Raw genomic sequence first — 23,929 nt, forward strand, 5'->3', positions numbered from 1 at the left:
TCAACTAAAATGGACCACGAATGTTCTGTTTGTATTTTTACAGTAGCGCGGTCTTTTAAACGTGTGTGAGAGAGTATATATTATGTATGCTTATATATGCCCATCAAATCCTTCAAATATTATAAAATATTTGGTATTCTAATGATCTGACAATCGCGGGAAAATATTACGGGAAGGGAAATTCAGAAATTGAAGCACTAGCACTTGTTCAGTTGACTGGGACTACCTTATTTATTCCACAAGAGCTGTCAATGATTTGTCGTGTTTGCCACCACCTACAGTGCTCTCAAAATGTTTGCTTGGCATTCCAGAAAATATTTTTGACACAAAAATTGAATTTTTACTATAGAAAACATATAAAAATTAAGTATTAGTTTTTAAAATGAATAATTTACGGATTAAATGTTTATTCAAAGTTTAAAAGTTCTGAGTTTTTTTTAGCTACTATACTAGTTTATTTCTGACTCTTGATCTCTGGGTTCGGATTTAGGAGAAATAAATGTACTCAACCTGTCACTAACACATATATTTATTAATGGCAAATAAGTTTCTGAGTCTCGGTGCAACGACGCGTTCGGTAAAGTTCGTGATTTTCCGTGGCAGTTCGGCTCGCAATACATCAGGTGATCAAAGGGAGGCACCAGGAGTGAGACGTAAGACAGTTGCCCACGGGCACGACTGGGCTGGGTGAGGGGGGGGGGGGGGGGGGTGTCAGGAAAGGAATTGCAGAAGGCTGGGTGTGTGCGTGGGGGGAAAAGGAAACTGGCGAAGCAGATTGCCGTAGGGTGATAGAGAGGGAGGGAGAGGAGAGAGAGAAAGAGAATAGGAGGAGGGGACGGCTCTGTGGGTCGTTCACCTGAGGAATGAAGGTCATTACTGACAAGTAACTACTTCACTCAAACATCCCCCCCCCCCTCCCCTAGCAACATGACAACACGCCAGCGAGTTGTAATGGGGCTCATCTCACACTCGCCGACACGAACGCAATTTTTTTTTCCATGTTTGCTATAAACCCCCTCCCCTTTAGTTCCCGAAGCATTATTAGTTTTCCGAAGACTTCTCACGGCGACAGAAAATAAAATAATTTGTGCCGCTATAACTCCAAAAATTTGTTTCCTATAACAATAAGAAAAACGAAGTAAAAGGCCTGAAAATAGGTTGACGTCTACTAGTCGCACATCGTTTATAGAAATTAACTAACTTAAATGTTTTCTTAATATATTTTTTAATGTTACTTAAAACTAAAAGATTGACGCGATAAAGTTTGTTATTCTCTTATTCTATGGTTCTATAAAATAAAATTGAAACAATTATTAATTATGGTTTCCGATCGCGCAATTTTACAAATTATTTGTAAGTTTCATTGTGATGATTACCAAAAAGCGTTTTCGGCAAAATGTATTCCATGTTCAGATAATTATGACTTTAATCTTCTATAATAGTTTTAAAAACTGAAAAATTATTTACAAAAATTTACCAGTATTGCCAGTAAACTTTAAGTAGGATGCGCTACCGGAGGGTGCCAAGTGATTTACAAGTCTTTAACTAGTTTTTCCGGAGCAAAAGTTTCCGCATTATAACGATTCGAAAAGAAAACAATAATGATTTTTTAACACGCCCTCTGGAGCAGCTGTAAAACATTCAACTCGCAGAAGAGATTAGCGATATGCAAAATAGAATTTAAAAATTTCCTATGCATCGGTGGGTCCAATGGAAAATAGATTACACTCTCCCAAATCCTTATCGTAGGTTAAAACACGTTTTTATTAGCTACTACATGCTAAAACAATATGCCTGTTGATCTACAACTATTTTTTTTTTGTATTTAGTAAAAGTGAAAGAAGAAGCTAACACTTAGGTAAACTATTATTCATCAATATTTAGGTATAATTTAGGTTTCATTATTTATTCATATAATTAGTATTAAAGGCATACAGGAATTTTTTTTAAATGTTTTGCGTTCTTATAGTCAGGTATTATAAACAGGCTTTATTTATAAGAAGTTACTAGGAGTAACTGTTGGTCTCGTGTGACGTTATAGTCCCAATTCGGCATTTATCAGAAGCACCAGTGGTAACCACTTCCCGATGTCACTTTCAAAGCATCACGTGGTGTTTGTTTACGAACAACAACAGCAACAACCACGTGAAGTTGTTCGTAAACACTGTCGACAGAAGGAAACTTGGACCGTTTGGCAACAATATTAAAAACTGTAGGATTCAGACATGTGACAGGACACACTGACTATACATCAAGTACGTGATCGACCAGAATCCGAAAGTTGGTTCCAGCAAGTGTCCGAGCTAGATCCTGTATCGTGCCGAGCTTATGTTTTGAACACCCAAGATGGCGTCTTCAGCAGACTACGAGCATACCCACGAATGCTGGAACTACAGCGACGCGTGTGACGAGGCACGATATGCCCCGCCTACCAGAGATTCAGAAAGAACCCGCGCGATTTGAAAACTGCTCAATATATCCGAATACGTTTAGGTTTGGTTGGTAGATGTTTCCGGATTTTTTTTTTAAAACAGAATTTTTATGAGAGTGTAAAACTGCAAAAAAAAATGTTTTCAGAATAATGTTTAGGCATTAAACTGCCAGTAGAGATTTCTGAAAGCACTAAAAATACTTGCAATACACCTATATATTTTTTTTTCTTTCAACCTTATGATGTTACGGTTTCTACTCAAATCTCACATTTGCCCTATGCATGACGTAAAGACGGCGCGCCAGTTTCAGAGGCGACACCTCGCTAGAAGCACCAGCGAGCGTGACACTTATCATCCCGCCTCACTGACACAGATAATTACACTCCTGATTAAGCAGGTTTCTTAGGCTGCTTAAATTCGCTGCCGCAGCAGCCACGTTGACTATGGAATCATTCGATTTGCAGAGAAAAAAGGTTAAACTTTATAATAAAACTGCTCCGATAAAATCGAAAAATACTTGAAAAAAATACTAAATCCTGGTTTTGGACTTGATCTTCAACAAAGGAATTTTATTAAATACTGCCCATCTCGTTTAAATTCATTAATACTATAAAGTTATTTAATACCATTAATTCAAGAATACTAATAAGTTTCCCTTTGGCTTTGTGAACTTTGGTTCGCGCCATCCGTCACAGATGGCAGCACTGTGGTTGTTACGCATTTACGTTCCTTGATTTCTGTCGTATTCACGAAATCACACCAACCAAATGCCGTGTACAGAGAGCAAAGATATTTCACATATAAAATAGCTTGTGGATTCTGAGGTCAATTTCACTGAAGGTGTCACTTTTAAATCAAGAAGATCTAACTTAGACACCTCTTTACCAAGGATGCGTGTTATTTTAAAATACGGTACTACTTTATTTAGTATGTTTCTCGATTTAAGTTATTAAAGTTAACAACAAACAAAAAAAGTGTCGTATGTGCAAGTGGGACTTGCTTACCGAAGGTTTTGTGTTATTTGCACGCGTGTTTACATGCGTGTTATCCAAAATGTATATCCACAATTATTATAACAGTTACCAACCTATGAGGAAAATATGAAAAGAATTTTTTTTTATAATATTACATGTTGCTGTAGACCAGTTGAAAACTCTGGGTTCATAGCTAAATAACGCCATGTTCCATTAGAATACACAAAAAATAATATCTTGAATGTTACAGCTTCATGCAAAGAAAAAAAGTAATATTATACCAAAGGAGTTCCAATTTCATGTACTTTCTTTCAAATACGCAGAAAAAAAAAGTAATTTTATACCTACGGAGTTAACAATTTTAAAAGTTGTACACGAGATTTTCATTCCAACACCTGTCTTATCTCGTTTACAAAATAAAGTCTATAGGCGGACGTACATCGCAGCGATAGCAAAACGTTTAAGTTAAACCCTTTTAAATAGAATCAAACAAAAACAATCCACATTAGAATACAAAACCTACTTCTATACGTCTGTAAATCTAACAACAAAAAGCAAAAATCTAAAATAAATAACAATAAACTTGTGAAATATTATCCTTCTGTTGCACAGAAGATAATAAGTTCACTGGCACAAGAATTAGGGGAATTTAAATGAATTAACAATAATTATTTGCAACCGAAGTAGAGAAGAGCATCATATAGTCAGACGTTATCGATGATAATTTAAATCAGCTAATAAGGCTTAAAGTAAAAAAAAATCTCTTTCGGCATAGCCTACACGGGTAGGTAGATTTAGAAGAACCTATTTCTTCTGAAAATATTTTGGAAACTTCTATAAACTCCTGGAACATTTTAAGAACTTACTGTAGCATACATAACATCCTATCTGTTCGCCAATATTAAAAAAAGATCGATTTAACATTTTATCCTATTCCATGCAGCGAAGATATTTTGAATGTTTTTAACTTAATGCATCCAACATTGAATGTCTTAACGAATTCGATGTTGTGCCTACGAAGGGAGTTATTATTTTTTTTGTCCTCCAACCCTTGTTTCTTCAAACCCTTGCATTTATGGCTGATCGTATCAAAAACTCGTTCAAACAAAATATTCTGCTATTACTCCTACAAGTTATAATACGTTCAAACGGATGTGATACTCTCCATATTATGGGAGTTACGGCGATTTATCTGTTTTTCAAAAAACTTTCCCCGTTTCTTCTCCTTTGGTAGAACATGTTCAAATGAAAGCCATACAACATCCCTCTTTCCGCCACTCATGTTGAACCTGAAAAGTTGTAACATCAAAGAACTGAAGACCAGAAAATCTGCACATCTGACTGGGACTTAACCATAGAAAGGGTATTTCCCCACAGGAGGAGGATTCTCCATAGAATGGGTGTTTCCCACAGAAAGGGCATTTACAATACAGTCAGGGATTTCCCACAAAATAGGAATTTTTTTAAATAATAAATTTATTAATTATTTTTTACACTTTTGACTACAACTTACTATTCAACTTAATTTTAGAGGAGTTTTTATCTGGGTATAATTTACAACTTATCCAGATAATTTAAATGATACGATAATGATTAGTGTATAAATATTTTGTTACCGTAAATCACAAGAAACATTAATGAGCAAACTATTTTTGTTATAATAGTGGGAATAGACATTTCATTAACATTTATTATGATAATCTTTTTAAAAATACATTTAAAAAACTTTGTTTTTTTTTATATAAAAACCTCTTGATTTAAACCATTGTGATTTAAAACAGTTTTTTTTTATGTAAATGTATACATTTAGGAATATTGTAATTTTACATAAATATATCTGTTCCATTTACGAAGAAGAGAAATGTCCAGTGCAGCGAGAGACCTGGGGATGCAGGGGCCTGAGAGGACACAGATCAGTGGAAGTACGACCGAGCTTCAAGCGCGCGCAAGGCGGCTCGCGCAGGAAACAGGCTTCGCTGAAAAGCCGACATGCAAACTGGCGCACGTGCTCACTTACATGTGTGATGTGGAGAGACCCGGAAAATTCGCGGGTTCAATGACCTCCAGGATAGATACTCCAATTCCCTCTACACATTCGGGCAAATGCCAACTGTTCATTGGCTGCTGACTTGTGAGTCGTCTCGACTGGGTGGCCTGTGATCCGACACTTCTATGAGTGAGGGTCTCTAATTGGCCCTCAGTCCTCCAGATTAACAGTGAACCAATGACAGAAGCAGCACTAAGGTATAATTATTTGAATTTTAGCATAACACGAAATGAACCCGCGAATTTTTCGGGTCTCTAGTGATGTGGAGAGAACACGTGTAGACACACACACACACACACAAGGGAAACATAGAGTTTTAGTTCCGTAACCAGGTTAATTAAATGCAGTGAAAAAAAAACTTTTGCAATCATACACGCAAACGGTAAAACAACTCATTTCAGATATTATTTTTGTTCTGAAAAAAAAAACTACCCAGCTTGAAAATAATGCCATGACGCACTGATAACATATTTTTAAAAGCGTACACACTATTCAGCCATAAAGCCTAAACCTACCTCAGAAACAAACGAGAAACTACTGGGTAACTTTACAGTACGGTGAAAAAAAATTGCTGTTTCGATGATACTGTTTTTTTTTACACTAACCTAAACACTCGTGTTGCAGCAAGAAGGAACTTAACGATTAATTAAGTTCTTCGAAATGAGGCACATTTCCCAATAGCCACACAAGCACAACTTTGTAACTGAACTCACGTTTCTCTGGCTAAACTAAAGCTTTTACAATCAACTCTCACTAACTATTCAGAAACATTTATGAGTAGTTATGGTTTGACAGAAAACGAAAATTTAATATAATAGAGTATCTGCAATAAAAAATATCCACCAATTTGGATATTGGCTCGTTTCGCTCTGAGGTACAAAAATATAAATAGTGCAGTGGTTGCTTCGAATATATATATATATATATATCACACACATATATGAGAACAATAAAGAGACAAGAAAATTACCTGAGCGGGGCAAAGAAAACTGAAACTACGAGAACGAAAACCGGGAACAGCAGTCGGTGCCACTGAACTCTGAGTGAAACGAAGTTGTCTAATGCGCGCCACCACACAATCCCACCTCCCCGCCGAACTTTAACATTTGCATACGGAATCGTATTGATAAACCCACGCCCGCAGCGAAAACGGGCAACGCCCGAAAATTTGTGTCCGACCTGTCTGAATGGATGAATACGAACGAGGCACTCGATGATTTGCCGGTGTGAAAGCCGTCGAGTCTTGCGCTCGAGGCACTCCAGAACTAGTCGCTTGCGAAATAAGTATGCCCTGGAGCGAATTTGTACGTCACTATTGATTTTACACTTGAGCTGCCATCAGAATTGACGAATTTTGACAAAATGCTTAGCCGGAAAGTCGTGGACGACAACCAACACCCGTAATTACGAACGATAGATAATAGATTTTATTTGCGACCCATAAATCGCAGTCAGGACGTCAATGTCGAAAATAATCAAATGCTTATCGCCGTAGCTGGATTATCTTGCAGCGGCTACTACGCAGAGAAAAATAAACAGCATAAACACTATAAAGACACTAATATCTTTTTAAGATTATTTATTTCCACTATTGGATATCTGAGGCCGTAGTACAGTAGCACATTTTATCGCTAACATCTTGAAATACACTAATACCAATGATCTCTGAACATAGAAACAAGTTTTCTGTACACATCTATCCCACAGTAACCATGCATTTTTCGGGATAAAAAGTAGCCTATGTCCCTAATCGGCCCATAAACTATACATTTGCAAAACTCATATCGTGAAAGCAAGAAAAACCAACAAACACACTTTCACATTGTTCCTAGCTGAATTACCGGCGATTCCCGGCCTAAACACATCATAATATAAGGAACATCACCGAGTTTCAAATCTGTAGGGCATTCACTTGAAAAACGAGAAAATTTAATTTTTAAGTCTCGTCGATTGCACGCAATATCGGCGCACCAAGGCTACACATCAGCAAAAACCGGGACGCCAATCTTCAGCTTCATTTTGTGGGACGGCAGGTAACACCTAGGCACACGAAACGACAGCGCGGTACCAATTTTAAGTCAACGCCATCTATTGACGAAGTTATAAACTGTTATTAGCGCCTTTAATTCGCTAGCAGCCGCGAGATTCACTAAGCGGGTGGGTTTCGCCAAGAAGGATAGGAAGTTGCCTGACCTTACTAGATGACCGTGTGGCGCACACAGAAAAATGACACAACTCACTGTTTGTATGTCTATGGTCTACCCCCTATTATTTTCTATTATAAAACTGAATTTACCCCTTTTTCACTCCCTTTCCCTTAAGGATGGAATTTCATAATTATATGTAGTCTATGTCACTCTCCAGCCCATAAACTATCTATTTGCAAAAAAAAAAAAAATCATGTCGATGCGTTGCTCCGTTGCTGCGTGAAAGAAGGGCAAAACAGACTCTTGCATTTATAATATTAAGTAGGGAGAGTAAGGATTAGGATGGAATACGATACTGTGCAAAAACCTTAAATATTAGAGGCATGATAATTGAGGACAGGTACTACCTCGTTGATCGAGTCACGCCGGGTTGTCGAGATCAGACCAGCGACGACCGCCGCACGGCGATCAAGGTCGACGACGACCCGTTTTCGAATCCACGGGCTTGTTTTCCCGTCGGTGCGTCGGGAACAAATGGTCGCGTTCCGAAAATAGTGCTTGTTTGCAGGAGGCGGGAGGCGGGAGGCGGGAGTCAGGAGTCAGGAGCCACGCCTGGAGAACTCTCGAGGGCCTAAGCTAGCATGACTCTCGAAAAGAGGTTTACCTTTGCCTTATACCTAAAGACAGCAAAATTTTGCGGATTTATTTCACAATAAGCTAGAATCCAAACAGTTTCACATTCGACCTGCGTCTTTGATTGCCCCCCCCCCCCCACCCCCCGTTTACGTGAAACTCTCTGAGCCAATTAGAAACCCTCATCAAAAGAAGTATCGAATCACAGGCAACCCAGGTTAAGAATCTCTCAAGCCAGCAACCAATGAGCAGGGAGCTCTTGACCGTGTGTAGATACGTCTGTGGTATCTATCCTTGGTTTTCAGTGAACCGGAGAATTTTTGGCAGTACCTACTTATCGCTAGGGAAATGCGATATTCGTGCAACAATTCCCAGACTAGCTGTGCGTTAAAACTTTGTAGTATTGCCCTTGTGTTACGTGATTGGTTGGGTTTATTTCAGGTGCATGTCTACTGACATCACACCAATCACAACCGTCCAGTGAGGAAGCAAAACGCGTCCTGAATGGCCCGGTGAAATAGGGCAATGGCTCCTCTTGCAGACGGCCGCTAATTACAAAGGATAAATCGCTAGCGCAGGTATACCTTAACGATACTTTTTTTTTTGCGAAAAATACATTTCCCCGCTTTATGCCCATTCGCCGCAAGGGACAGAGAAGACACAAAGACAGAAACACGCGTTATTTTCTGGTATCAGCTTAGATTCCACTTAACTGTACATTATCCGGGCAGTGTCGCTTTTTGATTGGCTTCCGCACAAATTGTACCCTCCAGCTTTGCTTCCTCGTGGTCGGGTCACGCGCTACTTGCTAGTTTGTGATTGGTAACTAATTATCCAGCGACAGGTCCCGAATAATACATAATTAGGGACAGGAAAAAGTTCGCGGATTCAATGACCTTCAGGGTAGACTACAAAGTCCTCTGTGCACTCGGGAAAATAACGCCAGTTCTTTGGTTGCTGACTTGTGAACCTTCGCTACTGGATTGTCTGTGATTGGGTTGTTCTTTGGTTGAGGGTTTGTCGTTGGTCCCAGGGACCTCCAGATAAATAGTGAGCCAATAGCAAAAGCAGCTCGAAGATATGTGCATTTCAATTTTAGCCTGTTGCGAAATGAATCCGCGATTTCTTTTACCGGTCTCTATACATAAAATTAGAGGTATGAAAATTAAGTTCATTTATTTGGTCACAAGCTAGAACGCAAACATTCATACTCTTGCACTGTGTTCATGATTGGGCAGCAGGTATTTGAACACGTCCCTTTGCGACCGTCAGCCAATTATATCCAGCTAGGAGAGAAGTGAGTGAATCAGGTAGTGCCAATCAACACGAATAAAAAAAATTGTTTTCGCATATAAATAATCCAACGTAAAAAAAACATTGGTAGAGAAAACATGTGACTTTGAATTTATGGCGCCAATCGAATCTGCAAAATTTACGGGTCTCCATTAACATAACCAAGAGATACAAATACCAGCAAGTATTCTTGGTGCATATCTGCAGCATGTTAAGGATGAGAGATAAAAAAAATACTTTTTTGGATTCAACAATGATGAAGTCATAACAATCTTCGAACTCTAATTATTTAAATTTTCTGTCCGTGAAAGCACAGTAAATAATTTAACTGAATTATTTTTGCGTAAAAATATCCCCACCTTCTGCAACTACCCAGCCCAGTAAAATAAATAGTGTTTAATACTGAAATATTTTTAAGAATTCATTTATGGCTGCAGTCGATATTGTAACTCCGCTATTATTATAAGCAGGGCCGGTGCAAGGTAAATTGGCGCCCTAGGCGAAAAACTTATGCTCCCCCCCCCCCCCCCCCCGCCGGACACCACAAAAAAAATTTCCTTGCCTCAAAATACATCACGTAAGCCTAAGATTTTGTCAACAATCAAATGTAAGCAGGCTTGTGTTTTTTTTTTTACTTTTTTTTACTTTTTACAAATCATAAACAGGTCACCGTGGACTTTAAATAATAACTTATATCAATATAAACATTCCAAACTGTTACAAAAATCCATTTTCATCTGGTTTCAATAATTGTTAAACGTATGATATCAGCTGTTATGTGTCGTGCTGCGCCGCCCCCAGCTACTTCGCGCACTAGGCGGTTGCCTAGTTTGCCTGTATGGACGCGCCGGCCCTGATTATAAGGTTAATTGTTAATAAATACCTATGTATCAAAAAATTTTAATGTAAAAAAAATGATTTCAAAATAGCGTCTTCAGATTTGTATACCATGCTACACTTTTAACTCAATTTTTGAGTTATAATTATTTTATATATTAGCCAATATCGGATACGAAATTTTTTGACTATTCTTATAAAATTATTAATGATCATGTATTGTTTTTTTAATTAAAACGATAAAGGTACTAAATAAATAAAAAAATATACATTTTATTTTGCAAGAGAAATACTAAATGTCACCCAACATTCTTACAGCCAGAAAATCGGTTGGAATTTTCTAACATTTCATCCGAAAGATTATTCACAAATAAACATTAAAAAAATAATCCGAGATGGTTAGGACCTCCAACCCAAGCACAACGCTAAGGAGCGCAGCTCGCGAGACCAGATATAGTCTGTCCCACGCAACTTGTTTCAGGTTTGACACCGGTGGTCTACTTACCCTTATGCCACTTGTTCTGTCAATATTGCCTACATATTTACCTCCATGTTGATTCCCGCTAAAATCTCAAAGATATCCTAGATGTGACGAGAAGACTGCGCACCAGTCCAGAGGCGACTTCGCGCTATAAGCACCAGTGAGCGTCGCACCTACATTCCCGCCTGAGAAAGTGTGCCCTTAAAACATAGGTTTTGGCGATAAAATTGCACTTATGGTCCTCGTTTCGCAGTTTACGACTGCTTCTACAATGATAGAAATTTCCACCTTCAATTCATAAAGAACGCTGGTAACACATTATCCAGGGATCTGGGTAATTTTACGGACACTGAGCTCACTTACTTTGAACACAAATCCAAAAGAATATTATTGGCATATTTATAAAACATTTAAAAACGGGTCACGTCTACAGCAATAACACTTTTCTTTTGTCCACTCGTGTGTTTGCCTTTGTTTAGAACGAAATAAACCACGGGGAAGTCCAAATACGGTTAAGTTTCTACGAAGATACCGTTATTTCAAATTACGAAGAATCTTCGTTTATTTTAGTTCAGTTCTACATTAAATGCCCGCGAATTTACTGTAATTCCAACGGTGTACAGTGTGGGGCTTTATTATTCCAGGGTAGTGGGGAGGCTTACCCCACCCACCTGCTCACGGAAAATCTCCCAGGGAATACAAACTAACGGGCGTGTCGGCCTTGCGACTCCCGAGCCTCGCCACGCCTCGCCATGTTTGCACAACGCGCTATCTTTATTTATCGTCGCTTGCGCAAGGATCGGCCAACAGCCGAGGTGCCTGGGCCCCGCGCGCTATCAGCGAGCACCTCGGCTGGGGTGCCTGGACCCTGCGCGCTGTCAGCGAGCACCTTGGCCGAGGTGCTTGTGTCCGGCGCGCTATCAGCGAGCACCTCGGCTGGGGTGCCTGGACCCTGCGCGCTGTCAGTGAGCACCTTGGCCGAGGTGCTTGTGTCCGGCGCGCTATCAGCGAGCACCTCGGCTGGGGTGCCTGGACCCTGCGCGCTGTCAGCGAGCACCTTGCCGAGGTGCTTGTGTCCAGCGCGCTATCAGCGAGCACCTCGGCTGGGGTGCCTGGACCCTGCGCGCTGTCAGCGAGCACCTTGGCCGAGGTGCTTGTGTCCGGCGCGCTATCAGCGAGCACCTCGGCTGGGGTGCCTGGACCCTGCGCGCTGTCAGCGAGCACCTTGGCCGAGGTGCTTGTGTCCGGCGCGCTATCAGCGAGCACTTTGGCCGAGGTGCCTGGACCCTGCGCGCTATCAGCGAGCACCTTGGCCGAGGTGCCTGGACCCTGCGCGCTGTCAGTGAGCACCTTGGCCGAGGTGCTTGTGTCCGGCGCGCTATCAGCGAGCACTTTGGCCGAGGTGCCTGGACCCTGCGCGCTGTCAGTGAGCACCTTGGCCGAGGTGCTTGTGTCCGGCGCGCTATCAGCGAGCACCTCGGCTGGGGTGCCTGGACCCTGCGCGCTGTCAGCGAGCACCTTGCCGAGGTGCTTGTGTCCAGCGCGCTATCAGCGAGCACCTCGGCTGGGGTGCCTGGACCCTGCGCGCTGTCAGCGAGCACCTTGGCCGAGGTGCTTGTGTCCGGCGCGCTATCAGCGAGCACCTCGGCTGGGGTGCCTGGACCCTGCGCGCTGTCAGCGAGCACCTTGGCCGAGGTGCTTGTGTCCGGCGCGCTATCAGCAAGCACCTCGGCTGGGGTGCCTGGACCCTGCGCGCTGTCAGCGAGCACCTTGGCCGAGGTGCTTGTGTCTGGCGCGCTATCAGCGAGCACTTTGGCCGAGGTGCCTGGACCCTGCGCGCTATCAGCGAGCACCTTGGCCGAGGTGCCTGGACCCTGCGCGCTGTCAGTGAGCACCTTGGCCGAGGTGCTTGTGTCCGGCGCGCTATCAGCGAGCACCTCGGCTGGGGTGCCTGGACCCTGCGCGCTGTCAGCGAGCACCTTGCCGAGGTGCTTGTGTCCAGCGCGCTATCAGCGAGCACCTCGGCTGGGGTGCCTGGACCCTGCGCGCTGTCAGCGAGCACCTTGGCCGAGGTGCTTGTGTCCGGCGCGCTATCAGCGAGCACCTCGGCTGGGGTGCCTGGACCCTGCGCGCTGTCAGCGAGCACCTTGGCCGAGGTGCTTGTGTCCGGCGCGCTATCAGCGAGCACTTTGGCCGAGGTGCCTGGACCCTGCGCGCTATCAGCGAGCACCTTGGCCGAGGTGCCTGGACCCTGCGCGCTGTCAGTGAGCACCTTGGCCGAGGTGCTTGTGTCCGGCGCGCTATCAGCGAGCACTTTGGCCGAGGTGCCTGGACCCTGCGCGCTGTCAGTGAGCACCTTGGCCGAGGTGCTTGTGTCCAGCGCGCTATCAGCGAGCACCTTGGCCGAGGTGCTTGTGTCCGGCGCGCTATCATCGAGCACTTTGGCCGAGGTGCCTGGACCCTGCGCGCTGTCAGTTAGCACCTTGGCCGAGGTGCTTGTGTCCAGCGCGCTATCAGCGAGCACTTTGGCCGAGGTGCCTGGACCCTGCGCGCTGTCAGTGAGCACCTTGGCCGAGGTGCTTGTGTCCGGCGCGCTATCAGCGAGCACTTTGGCCGAGGTGCCTGGACCCTGCGCGCTGTCAGTGAGCACCTTGGCCGAGGTGCTTGTGTCCAGCGCGCTATCAGCGAGCACCTTGGCCGAGGTGCTTGTGTCCGGCGCGCTATCATCGAGCACTTTGGCCGAGGTGCCTGGACCCTGCGCGCTGTCAGTGAGCACCTTGGCCGAGGTGCTTGTGTCCAGCGCGCTATCAGCGAGCACCTTGGCCGAGGTGCTTGTGTCCGGCGCGCTATCATCGAGCACTTTGGCCGAGGTGCCTGGACCCTGCGCGCTGTCAGTGAGCACCTTGGCCGAGGTGCTTGTGTCCAGCGCGCTATCAGCTAGCACCTCGGCTGAGGTGCCTGGACCCTGCGCGCTGTCAGTGAGCACCTTGGCCGAGGTGCTTGTGTCCGGCGCGCTATCAGCGAGCACTTTGGCCGAGGTGCCTGGACCCTGCGCGCTATCAGCGAGCACCTTGGCTGAGGTGCCTGGACCCTGCGCGCTGTCAGTGAGCACCTTGGCCGAGGTGCTTGTGTCCGGCGCGCTATCAGCGAGCACTTTGGCCGAGGTGCCTGGACCCTGCGCGCTGTCAGTGAGCACCTTGGCCGAGGTGCTTGTGTCCAGCGCGCTATCAGCGAGCACCTTGGCCGAGGTGCTTGTGTCCGGCGCGCTATCATCGAGCACTTTGGCCGAGGTGCCTGGACCCTGCGCGCTGTCAGTGAGCACCTTGGCCAAGGTGCTTGTGTCCAGCGCGCTATCAGCTAGCACCTCGGCTGAGGTGCCTGGACCCTGCGCGCTGTCAGTGAGCACCTTGGCCGAGGTGCTTGTGTCCGGCGCGCTATCAGCGAGCACTTTGGCCGAGGTGCCTGGACCCTGCGCGCTATCAGCGAGCACCTTGGCCGAGGTGCCTGGACCCTGCGCGCTGTCAGTGAGCACCTTGGCCGAGGTGCTTGTGTCCGGCGCGCTATCAGCGAGCACTTTGGCCGAGGTGCCTGGACCCTGCGCGCTGTCAGTGAGCACCTTGGCCGAGGTGCTTGTGTCCAGCGCGCTATCAGCGAGCACCTTGGCCGAGGTGCTTGTGTCCGGCGCGCTATCATCGAGCACTTTGGCCGAGGTGCCTGGACCCTGCGCGCTGTCAGTGAGCACCTTGGCCGAGGTGCTTGTGTCCAGCGCGCTATCAGCGAGCACTTTGGCCGAGGTGCCTGGACCCTGCGCGCTGTCAGTGAGCACCTTGGCCGAGGTGCTTGTGTCCGGCGCGCTATCAGCGAGCACTTTGGCCGAGGTGCCTGGACCCTGCGCGCTGTCAGTGAGCACCTTGGCCGAGGTGCTTGTGTCCAGCGCGCTATCAGCGAGCACCTTGGCCGAGGTGCTTGTGTCCGGCGCGCTATCATCGAGCACTTTGGCCGAGGTGCCTGGACCCTGCGCGCTGTCAGTGAGCACCTTGGCCGAGGTGCTTGTGTCCAGCGCGCTATCAGCGAGCACTTTGGCCGAGGTGCCTGGACCCTGCGCGCTGTCAGTGAGCACCTTGGCCGAGGTGCTTGTGTCCGGCGCGCTATCAGCGAGCACTTTGGCCGAGGTGCCTGGACCCTGCGCGCTGTCAGTGAGCACCTTGGCCGAGGTGCTTGTGTCCAGCGCGCTATCAGCGAGCACCTTGGCCGAGGTGCTTGTGTCCGGCGCGCTATCATCGAGCACTTTGGCCGAGGTGCCTGGACCCTGCGCGCTGTCAGTGAGCACCTTGGCCGAGGTGCTTGTGTCCAGCGCGCTATCAGCGAGCACTTTGGCCGAGGTGCCTGGACCCTGCGCGCTGTCAGTGAGCACCTTGGCCGAGGTGCTTGTGTCCAGCGCGCTATCAGCGAGCACTTTGGCCGAGGTGCCTGGACCCTGCGCGTTGTCAGCGAGCACCTTGGCCGAGGTGCTTGTGTCCGGCGCGCTATCATCGAGCACTTTGGCCGAGGTGCCTGGACCCTGCGCGCTGTCAGTGAGCACCTTGGCCGAGGTGCTTGTGTCCAGCGCGCTATCAGCGAGCACCTTGGCCGAGGTGCTTGTGTCCGGCGCGCTATCATCGAGCACTTTGGCCGAGGTGCCTGGACCCTGCGCGCTGTCAGTGAGCACCTTGGCCGAGGTGCTTGTGTCCAGCGCGCTATCAGCGAGCACCTTGGCCGAGGTGCCTGGACCCTGCGCGCTGTCAGTGAGCACCTTGGCCGAGGTGCTTGTGTCCAGCGCGCTATCAGCGAGCACTTTGGCCGAGGTTCCTGGACTCCGCGCGCTATCAGCGAGCACCACGGCCAAAGCGTCACGCATCGCCCGCCGGAGGATATTACAAGCGCACACACGCCTACATTCATACATTGCTACGGAGACGTGGCGTGATACATACTAACGCACAAGCTAAATACTAGCAAACACATATTTAGCGAATACCTACGCAGGTATAGGTTTACCCGTGGGTGACGTAGGGAGGAGATATTTTCCCACCTTCCTCCATTCTAAACCTAACTCTCACTGCAAGCACCACTCCATTAAGCTAGTTTTAACACACACAAGGTACTCACTTGCTAGCCCAGATGCTGCCTAATCTGCATATTAATACAAAAACAGAAGGGAATAATAACTTACGTCCAAAATCTTTAAAGGGTGGCCGAACATCAACAAGATTAAATATTATTTGATTACATGGATTTTATTTATATACATCTTTCTTTTGCGTAATATACTAATACAAAAATTTAACGTCTTACATACGTACATATAAGATTTTTTTTTATTTACATATATCAGGTACATACGTTTATTTTATTATATACAGGTAAAGGGCTATTTTAATGAAGAAGATACCAAAATATGAACATGAAAAATATTTTTTTCGTTAACAGTTTTGTTCGTAGTTATGTCAGGTTTAGCTTCGTATTTTCAAAACTAAAATAAGAAACTTCCGAACTATGATCGGAGTGTGCCTGCCGGGCCAAGTTACACCGCTCCTGTCCGCTCAACCAACAAGCCTTGTGTTTATTTGTTTCATCGACGGATTACATTTTATATTCCCGCAAGGAATCGAATGGACGCCTTCCCAAATTATGCGCAGTGCGGTGAGGCCTCTTAAGTCGCTCGAGTTTCGGTTTATGACCTTGGTCTTTCAGAGCCACGTGGAGATGAAGAATGTACATTTATGGACCCGAATAAATTCATAAATGGAATAAAAAGAGACCACATTGATACGTTAATCGTGACCCATTAATGGTTGCTTACAAATGGTTGAAGTACTAACTAAAAAAAAATTCTGGTTGCCTACTTAGGTGGATCCTGTTTGTTAAAAATAAAATACCGTATAAAAATTATGAAAAGAAAAAGACATTAACATTTTACAGCAGCGTTTACACACCCACATTATATACATACCAATTTACAACTGAAATCTCTTTAACTAAACTTGAGTGCCGCAAATACAGCTGTTTTGCTCTATTCAGAACGTTACGCGATAAAATCTACATTTACACTTGCTACAAGCAATCTTGCAATTTTTGAACTTTTACGCACACGCAGACAGTATCGAGTTTGTAATTTAAATAAAATTGGAAACAGTAATATTAAATATAAAAAATGGCGAATGGGAAGGAATTAATTAACAACTGACATTTCGAGACTATTTTTTATCCATGGCCAATTCTTTGGAGTTCCACCATTTTTAATTGCATTTTTTGTTCTGCTGCAAATTTTATCGCCAGTAGAGGCTAATTGGTAAATGATGTATAAAGTCAGACAAATAACCATGATTGAACCTTTCGCTTGACACATCGATTTATGGTTCTGCTCGACTCAAAACCGGTTCTCACATTCTCACTCCAGGCAACTCCCCTGACCTGAGTCTGCTCTATATTCCCTGTTCAACCAAACATTTAACAAGAGGTCAATTTCCCTGTTATTTGATGTAAAACATTTGACACCCCACAATTCAATAAAAAAAAAATCTAAAGACTGCGCAAACATTACTGTGGTCATACCGGAAATGTGATATGTGAGTACTGCATTACTCGTAAGGTTTACCATGAATTATATAAGCAATAGACTTGTATTACATCTTGTCAAAATTCACTGAACAGTTAATGCTATAAAGTTTCCCTTTGGCTTTGTGAACTTTTGTTAGCGCCATCCTCCACCGGTTTTTGCAAAACTCTTACGTTCCTCGACTTCACGAAAAATACTCCCGCCGAGTGCCATCTCCCGTGTAACGGGAGCTAATACGTGACGCATCGGAAATCAAACCGGCGCGGCGTTGTGAGACCTAGCCTTAAAAATACGAAGCCTCCCCTCCCTCCCGCGGTCGATGACCCGACAGGCGATGACGGAAGGTTCCAGGAACCACGCGTCTCCGCCCTGAGACGCCCGCGCCTGGCACGTCCACCGCAAGGGCCCGCCATCTGCCAGGGAGCAGCGGCGACACGGGGCGCACTTGGCAGGCGTACCAACCGACTCCTCCGGCGGCGACGAGGTTATTCCTGCTTCACGCTGGGAACATCCATCTCGCGAGGTTACCCGTCCGTCAACAATCCGAGCGATTCACAGTGGGGAAGCCTACGATTCACTCGTCCTTCTGGACATACCCGAATACTCACGTTGGCAAGCCTTCTTTCAACAGACGAGAGAGCCAAACGCCCGATCGTGCATCTTCGGTTTTTTTTTTATTGAAAATAAATAATATACAACTCATGATAACTAATGGTCAATTAGGTTATGTTAGCTACATTATAAATACTTTATAACATTGTGGACGGTTGATTTGGTTAGGATAGCTACATTAAAGATACTGTGAAATCATATCAACGGTTTCCGCCAAATAAATACACCTGTTGTGGTACGGAATAGAAAGCGAGCAATAACTTCGGGGAACTTCGGGTTTGGCTCTCTCGTTTGTGAAAAGAAGGCTTGCCAACGTGAGTATTCGAGTATGTCCAGAAGGACGAGTGAATCGTAGGCTTCCCTTCACAGTGATCCACACGTCCGTCATAATATTTTTTTTCTCTACCTGGGAGCTGCCAAAAACTATTAGGACTTATATTTTTGAGGAAATTTATCTTTTAAAGGTTTACCAGCTCGACGATCATCTGCGCTAAGCACTTATAAACCGCGAAACAAACTCTAAAATGTTTATTTAAATAGGTATGTTAACGTGCATTATTAATTACTTTTTGTGTCCTCAAACAATTTTTGTTCCACAATATCGAACTTAAAACATGTTCATTTTTAAGTTAAAAACTTAACATGGAAGCAACTTAACAAATAAACAAACTAAAAAAAAAAACTTTTAAAATAAAAGACGATGTTTTTCAAACATTTGTAAGGTTATGATTACATCCGTCCGTCGAAAGTCAAAGAAGGTTTTGACCGACGGACGGATGGAATTTTTTAGGACCATCTGATTGGCTGTATGTCACGTGAATGACGGCTTTACTATGTGCATTGAGACCTGTGAAAATTATTCTTCTCCTGCGTGTTAACCTTTGGGAATATTAATTATACCAATATCTCATACCTGCGGGGTTGTAATAGTACTCAAAACAGTATCCCTAATATTCAAATAATAAGATATACGAAATTTTAGTGCAAAACTAATTTGTACCCCACTGAATTTTTTTTATCCGTACGCTAATCTTAAGGCTTTTTCTAAACAGTGCCATTGAGGATATAGGCTTTTGTTTTTACGGCCCTAACTCTGTGAACTAAAATGACACATTACGAGCACATAAAAGAGCCGGAGACCGAAAAACAAATTTACTTATTCATTATTTAAACTACGCATGCATTAAAAACAACAATAGGAAGAAACCCTTTTATTCCCTGAGACGGTATTTATCATGATTTATGCGTCTACCCATTTACACACAGCAAACATGTCAACCAGGCAGAACAACCGCGCACCTAGCGGCAGAAATCATCCTTGAGCCATACTCGCCCATGAGAACACCCATTTCCTTCCAAAGCTGAAGTGGAATAAACCTTAGCGGCGGCGAAGGTGGAAAGGGAAGAATTATGGCATCCTGACTGACTGTAATAAATTTCCCGGTGTTGAATGCTTGAAGTCTTGGGTAAACATTGGAGAGAGTCCTAGCGAGAAGTGAGATCTCTTTGAAAACAGCCTTTCGTGGTCAACAAATTAAGCCGGTGGGCACATGGCCGAATTATAACAGACAATGCTCCCTCCCGTTCCTCGGTTTGTCAAGAGGTAACTGGAAGGCACACATCCACCGCGCCAGCAAGAAAATGGGTTAAAGTAGGTCTTCGCGAGTTTCCAACGTGCGTCGAGCCGGTAAACAGAGTAATTAATCTCGTGCCGCTGGGGAAAACATGCCGGCGAGGGCTTGAAGGGCTAGGCTGCGATCCGAATTTTCTTAGAGGCTAAAAGATTGACGTGCGGTCAGAAAACAAATTCATCAAAATTGTTATTGAGGCCTGTGTGCCGCGCGTTCCAAGAGTGAGTGGCATTTCTCTTATTAATGTTCATTCCAATGTTTTCATTCAAACAAAAAAACATATTTGTCAAATTTTGTCATTCATAGGAATTATGGAGAAAAACAGCAAAATTAAGTATAAAAATTATTCTAATAAAAAATTTAACTTACATACTACGTTTCAAAAAGGACTAAAAAGTATGAAATAATGTATCCTAGACTCATACAGATTCCTAACCCCATGCAGATTGTACTGGAAATTTTATAGTGTGAATTTTTAATACCTATGAAGATACTTGTAAGATTTAAAGCGAAAAACGTGGGGCAAGTGTAATACATGATTGATGCATGAATAGTTAACCCAAGTCACTAACTATACTCCTTACTATTATCCATTGCATGCGCCTCACGTTATTCGTTTTAAATCTTACAAGTATTTTCGTAAGTATTAAAAATAGACAATCACAAAACGTCAGGACTATCTTTATGGAGTTAAAAATCTGTATGGGGATAGGAATAATTATTTTACACTTCTTAGTAAGTTTTAACGTGGTATATATTTTTTTTATTGAAATAATTATCTTCTACTTTTAAGTATTGCATGTGTGAAATTTTGCAATAGATTTTAAACATCTTGATAAGATTATGACTGAGACACTTGGCCAATATCAGGTTTATTTCAGTTTATCTTCATCTGTTCATATCTGAAATAGAAAATTGTTTTACCTATTAATAATATATCAATCAGTTTAACTGTTATTTTCCTGAATAATTTAATAAATTAGGAAGCAAGATAAATCAATTTTATAAGATTTTATTTCAATATAAAACAAATAATATTTATACATTATATATTATTAGCTGTTATTTATAAATATTATATATTGTCTCCCTATTTGTTTGTCATCCAGCTTTGAACTATGTCTGAGCTATCTCTAGATCATAAGGAAGTTAGTTAGAAATCGATTACAAAATTTATATAAAGCAAGTTAAAATTGCATTGTCATCCAATTATGAGCTATGTTTAAAGTTGCAAGTTTCTAGCTTATCGGGAGGTTAGTTTAAAATTGATTGCAAAATTCGTACCAAACAAACAAACAGACAAGAGAGCGAGTTAATAAAAACGTGGTAAAAATGCCTCACAATAATAAACACCTGAGAATCATTCTCCAATAGAGAGGCCTTACCTTGATCACTACATTAACCAGAATTAAAGCCACTACAGCAGCTGAAATGCCTTCCCGTTAGTCACAATTCGAAAAAAATGGTAGTTTATCTTGGATTTACTGTACCATTATTTGCTAGTTATTAACAATTTTGTTTTATAAAACCATAAAAAACCAGGTTTCTATATCGAGAAAACTATGTTTTTATTTATTTAAAAATTACATCTTTAAAGTAATTGTTTAACGACAACGGCTAAAAACTGTAAACCACTCGATTACAGACTGAATTATAAATGGGTCTTTAAGTTTCTACAATTAATTAAACAACTATTTAGCTAACAAAACTTTCTATGAAACAATGAAGCATTGTTATCAAGGGCATATCTGGCTCAAAATAGAAGGGTGTCATAAAGCCAGAAAGCTTCCGAATACAAGCAGTTTTACCGGCAGTGAATGCTAACAACACAACACGTAATCCAAGTGATTACGAACCGACTGGAATGTCTCAAATTAAATATTTTAATGACATGTCTTTGTCATAAACTTTTTAATTTACTGCTATTAAAATGACACGTGTAATTGAGTTATCTCAGTAAGAGTCACTCAATTACGCTGCGTAAAACAAGTTAGTTTCGACGAGGTTGGAGGAAGAATTTTTTTTTTTTTTTTTTTTTTTTTTTTTTAAATAACAGTGACAACATTTTGGCTTTGAGTTGAGGCCACACACACGTGGAAATAATGGTGGGTTCGACGTTTCAGCATTTTTGTTGCAGGTATTTTCAACGCCATTTTCATGGATGTGGCCGTAAAACAGACACAGAAGCCAACAAGTAGTGACTTTGTCCACGAAAACGTACGATTTTTTTTTTCAGTTAGAGATCAAAAACAAACCAGAACGTCTGTAATATGGATCCCGAGAGGTACCTACACTGTATAACGCGGACATTTTCAAAATCCTTATTTAAAATTTATTTTCTAATTATATCTTGGCCATCAGTTACGGTAATATGGCTACTTACATTTATACCCTACACATAGCACCTAGCACATTACAGTCTCTCAGTTGCCACAGAAACACGAAGCATATATGCTAATAGTTTTGGTTAAGTTGGGTAGCAGCTATTCTACTTGTTATTCTTCTAAAAATTTGCGTTTTGCCGGTGATTTTAAATAAATTACAATACAACCACGGTTAACTGTTTCTCGTAAATTGTTTAGTCAACTAAATAAGATTTATCAAATTGTTTTGAAAAATTTTTAAGCCAATTTATATTTCAATCCTAGCATTATCACACAAAAAGTAGTTGTGTGGTACCTACACATCTTTGAATTAAACGTTATTTGACTTTTTATATACATATTTAATTTGAAGACATAATTGATAAATTAATAAACCAATTGGTTTTCAGGAAATCTAAAACCTAAGATGTTCGGAGTTATGGGAAAACCAAAATATTCATTTATTAAAAGGCTACATACGAACGGTTAATTTTAAACTGTGTAACACACGAATTCATGCTCGAAATTGGTCCTAGGATTTAAATATAAAGTTACTTTATTTTAAAGTAAAAAAAAAAAACATTATATCGGGATTTAATTTATGAAACCCCTTATAAACAATTAACCATTATTACGATATGGTTTTATTTAAAAAAAGCAAGAACAAAAAATAATAATTAAGGAAACTATCCCTTTACAGACTGAAGGTGAGGTATTTTAAGCTCCGAGAAAAGCTGATAGTCATATCTTTATCAAACGATACTAAAGCCCGAGACACTTTGTAACAAAAAAAAGCACAACCACAAAGTTGCAAAGGTAGATAACATCCTGCGAAATTTGCTGTGAAATAACAAAATAGTTTCTTTCGTTGCAACATATTCAGTGGATGTTTTAGGTTTCTACTTGTGCTCAGGTGTAACGGAAACCAGTCATGCGTTTGAATTTTCACGCAACAGTTATTTTTTTTTAAATAAAGCTTGCTAAATCTTCGATTTGTAATTTATGATACGCAAGGCATTTTTTTTGGTAAATGGAACAGAAATATTTATGTAAAATTGCAAATATTTGTGCATTTACACTAAAACAACTGTGTCACAACAAAAGAGTGCGTTCGCAGTAATACTAAGTTCAGATTCTTTCCCGGGGCATTTATGCTTTTTGTAGTCCAGTACCCCGATAGCTAAAGATATTTGTAAACAGTTCCCTGAATAGCTTTCCAGTATTAGCTACGCACATAATAAGCACGGTAAAACCAAATAAAGTCAAATTGTTGAACACTCAATTATTTTTTCCTTAGTTAAAAAAAAAAAATTATGCTTGAAAGAAATGTAAATAAAATAATAATAATAATTTATTTCCCATTTTTTTTTACACTTTGTTAACAATATTCACTTAATTAACCAGGAAATTTAGCACTCACGAAAGCAAGCTTGTATGTGAGTGCATCTAGTCATTTCAAATTACATGCGGTATTTTGACGATTTTAAACATTTGTAAATGTGTAATAGCTGAGAAATAATTATGCACCAATTTTCGTAAGAAATATTTCAGTATTATCTCGAAAACCATATTTTACATATGCGAAAATATCCATAACCATGTGTTGTACAAAGTTTCCGATATATTTCTTGTAGTACTAGAAAAACTTTCGTGGCAACTGGTTTCCAAAGGAAAAAGACAAAACATTTCTTTTTTCTGTAGCGGATCATCAGGGAATGCGAACAAAGGATAGTCCAGTATAAACAGTGATGTACGCCGTAACTTCTCTGTTCACAATCAGCCCACGAAGCCCCGGATCTGGCGGTCAGACAACCAAGGCCCGCGAGCCGCTATGATGACTACAGCAGTTCGCGGCGGTGCCCTGCCGAGGTGTCGCCTGAC

At 42.5% G+C, this 23,929-nt stretch overlaps 2 protein-coding genes across 3 annotated transcripts in view; both read right to left on the reverse strand.

Moving 5' to 3' along the window:
- The window catches only part of LOC134531772 (growth factor receptor-bound protein 14-like), a 648,199-nt gene that overhangs the window by 220,032 nt on the left and 404,238 nt on the right, over nt 1-23,929 (reverse strand). The window lies entirely within an intron of this gene.
- On the reverse strand, nt 8,421-17,824 carry LOC134532357 (mucin-5AC-like). Its single transcript, XM_063368788.1, has 2 exons — nt 13,663-17,824; nt 8,421-11,901 (listed from the first exon to the last, which is right to left on the reverse strand). The coding sequence occupies exons 1-2, from the start codon at nt 15,787-15,789 to the stop codon at nt 11,623-11,625; spliced, it is 2,406 nt and encodes an 801-aa protein (XP_063224858.1). The 5' UTR covers nt 15,790-17,824; the 3' UTR covers nt 8,421-11,622.

This window comes from Bacillus rossius, chromosome 5 (genome assembly GCF_032445375.1).
Source record: "Bacillus rossius redtenbacheri isolate Brsri chromosome 5, Brsri_v3, whole genome shotgun sequence".
Classification (NCBI taxonomy): Eukaryota; Metazoa; Arthropoda; class Insecta; order Phasmatodea; family Bacillidae; genus Bacillus; species Bacillus rossius.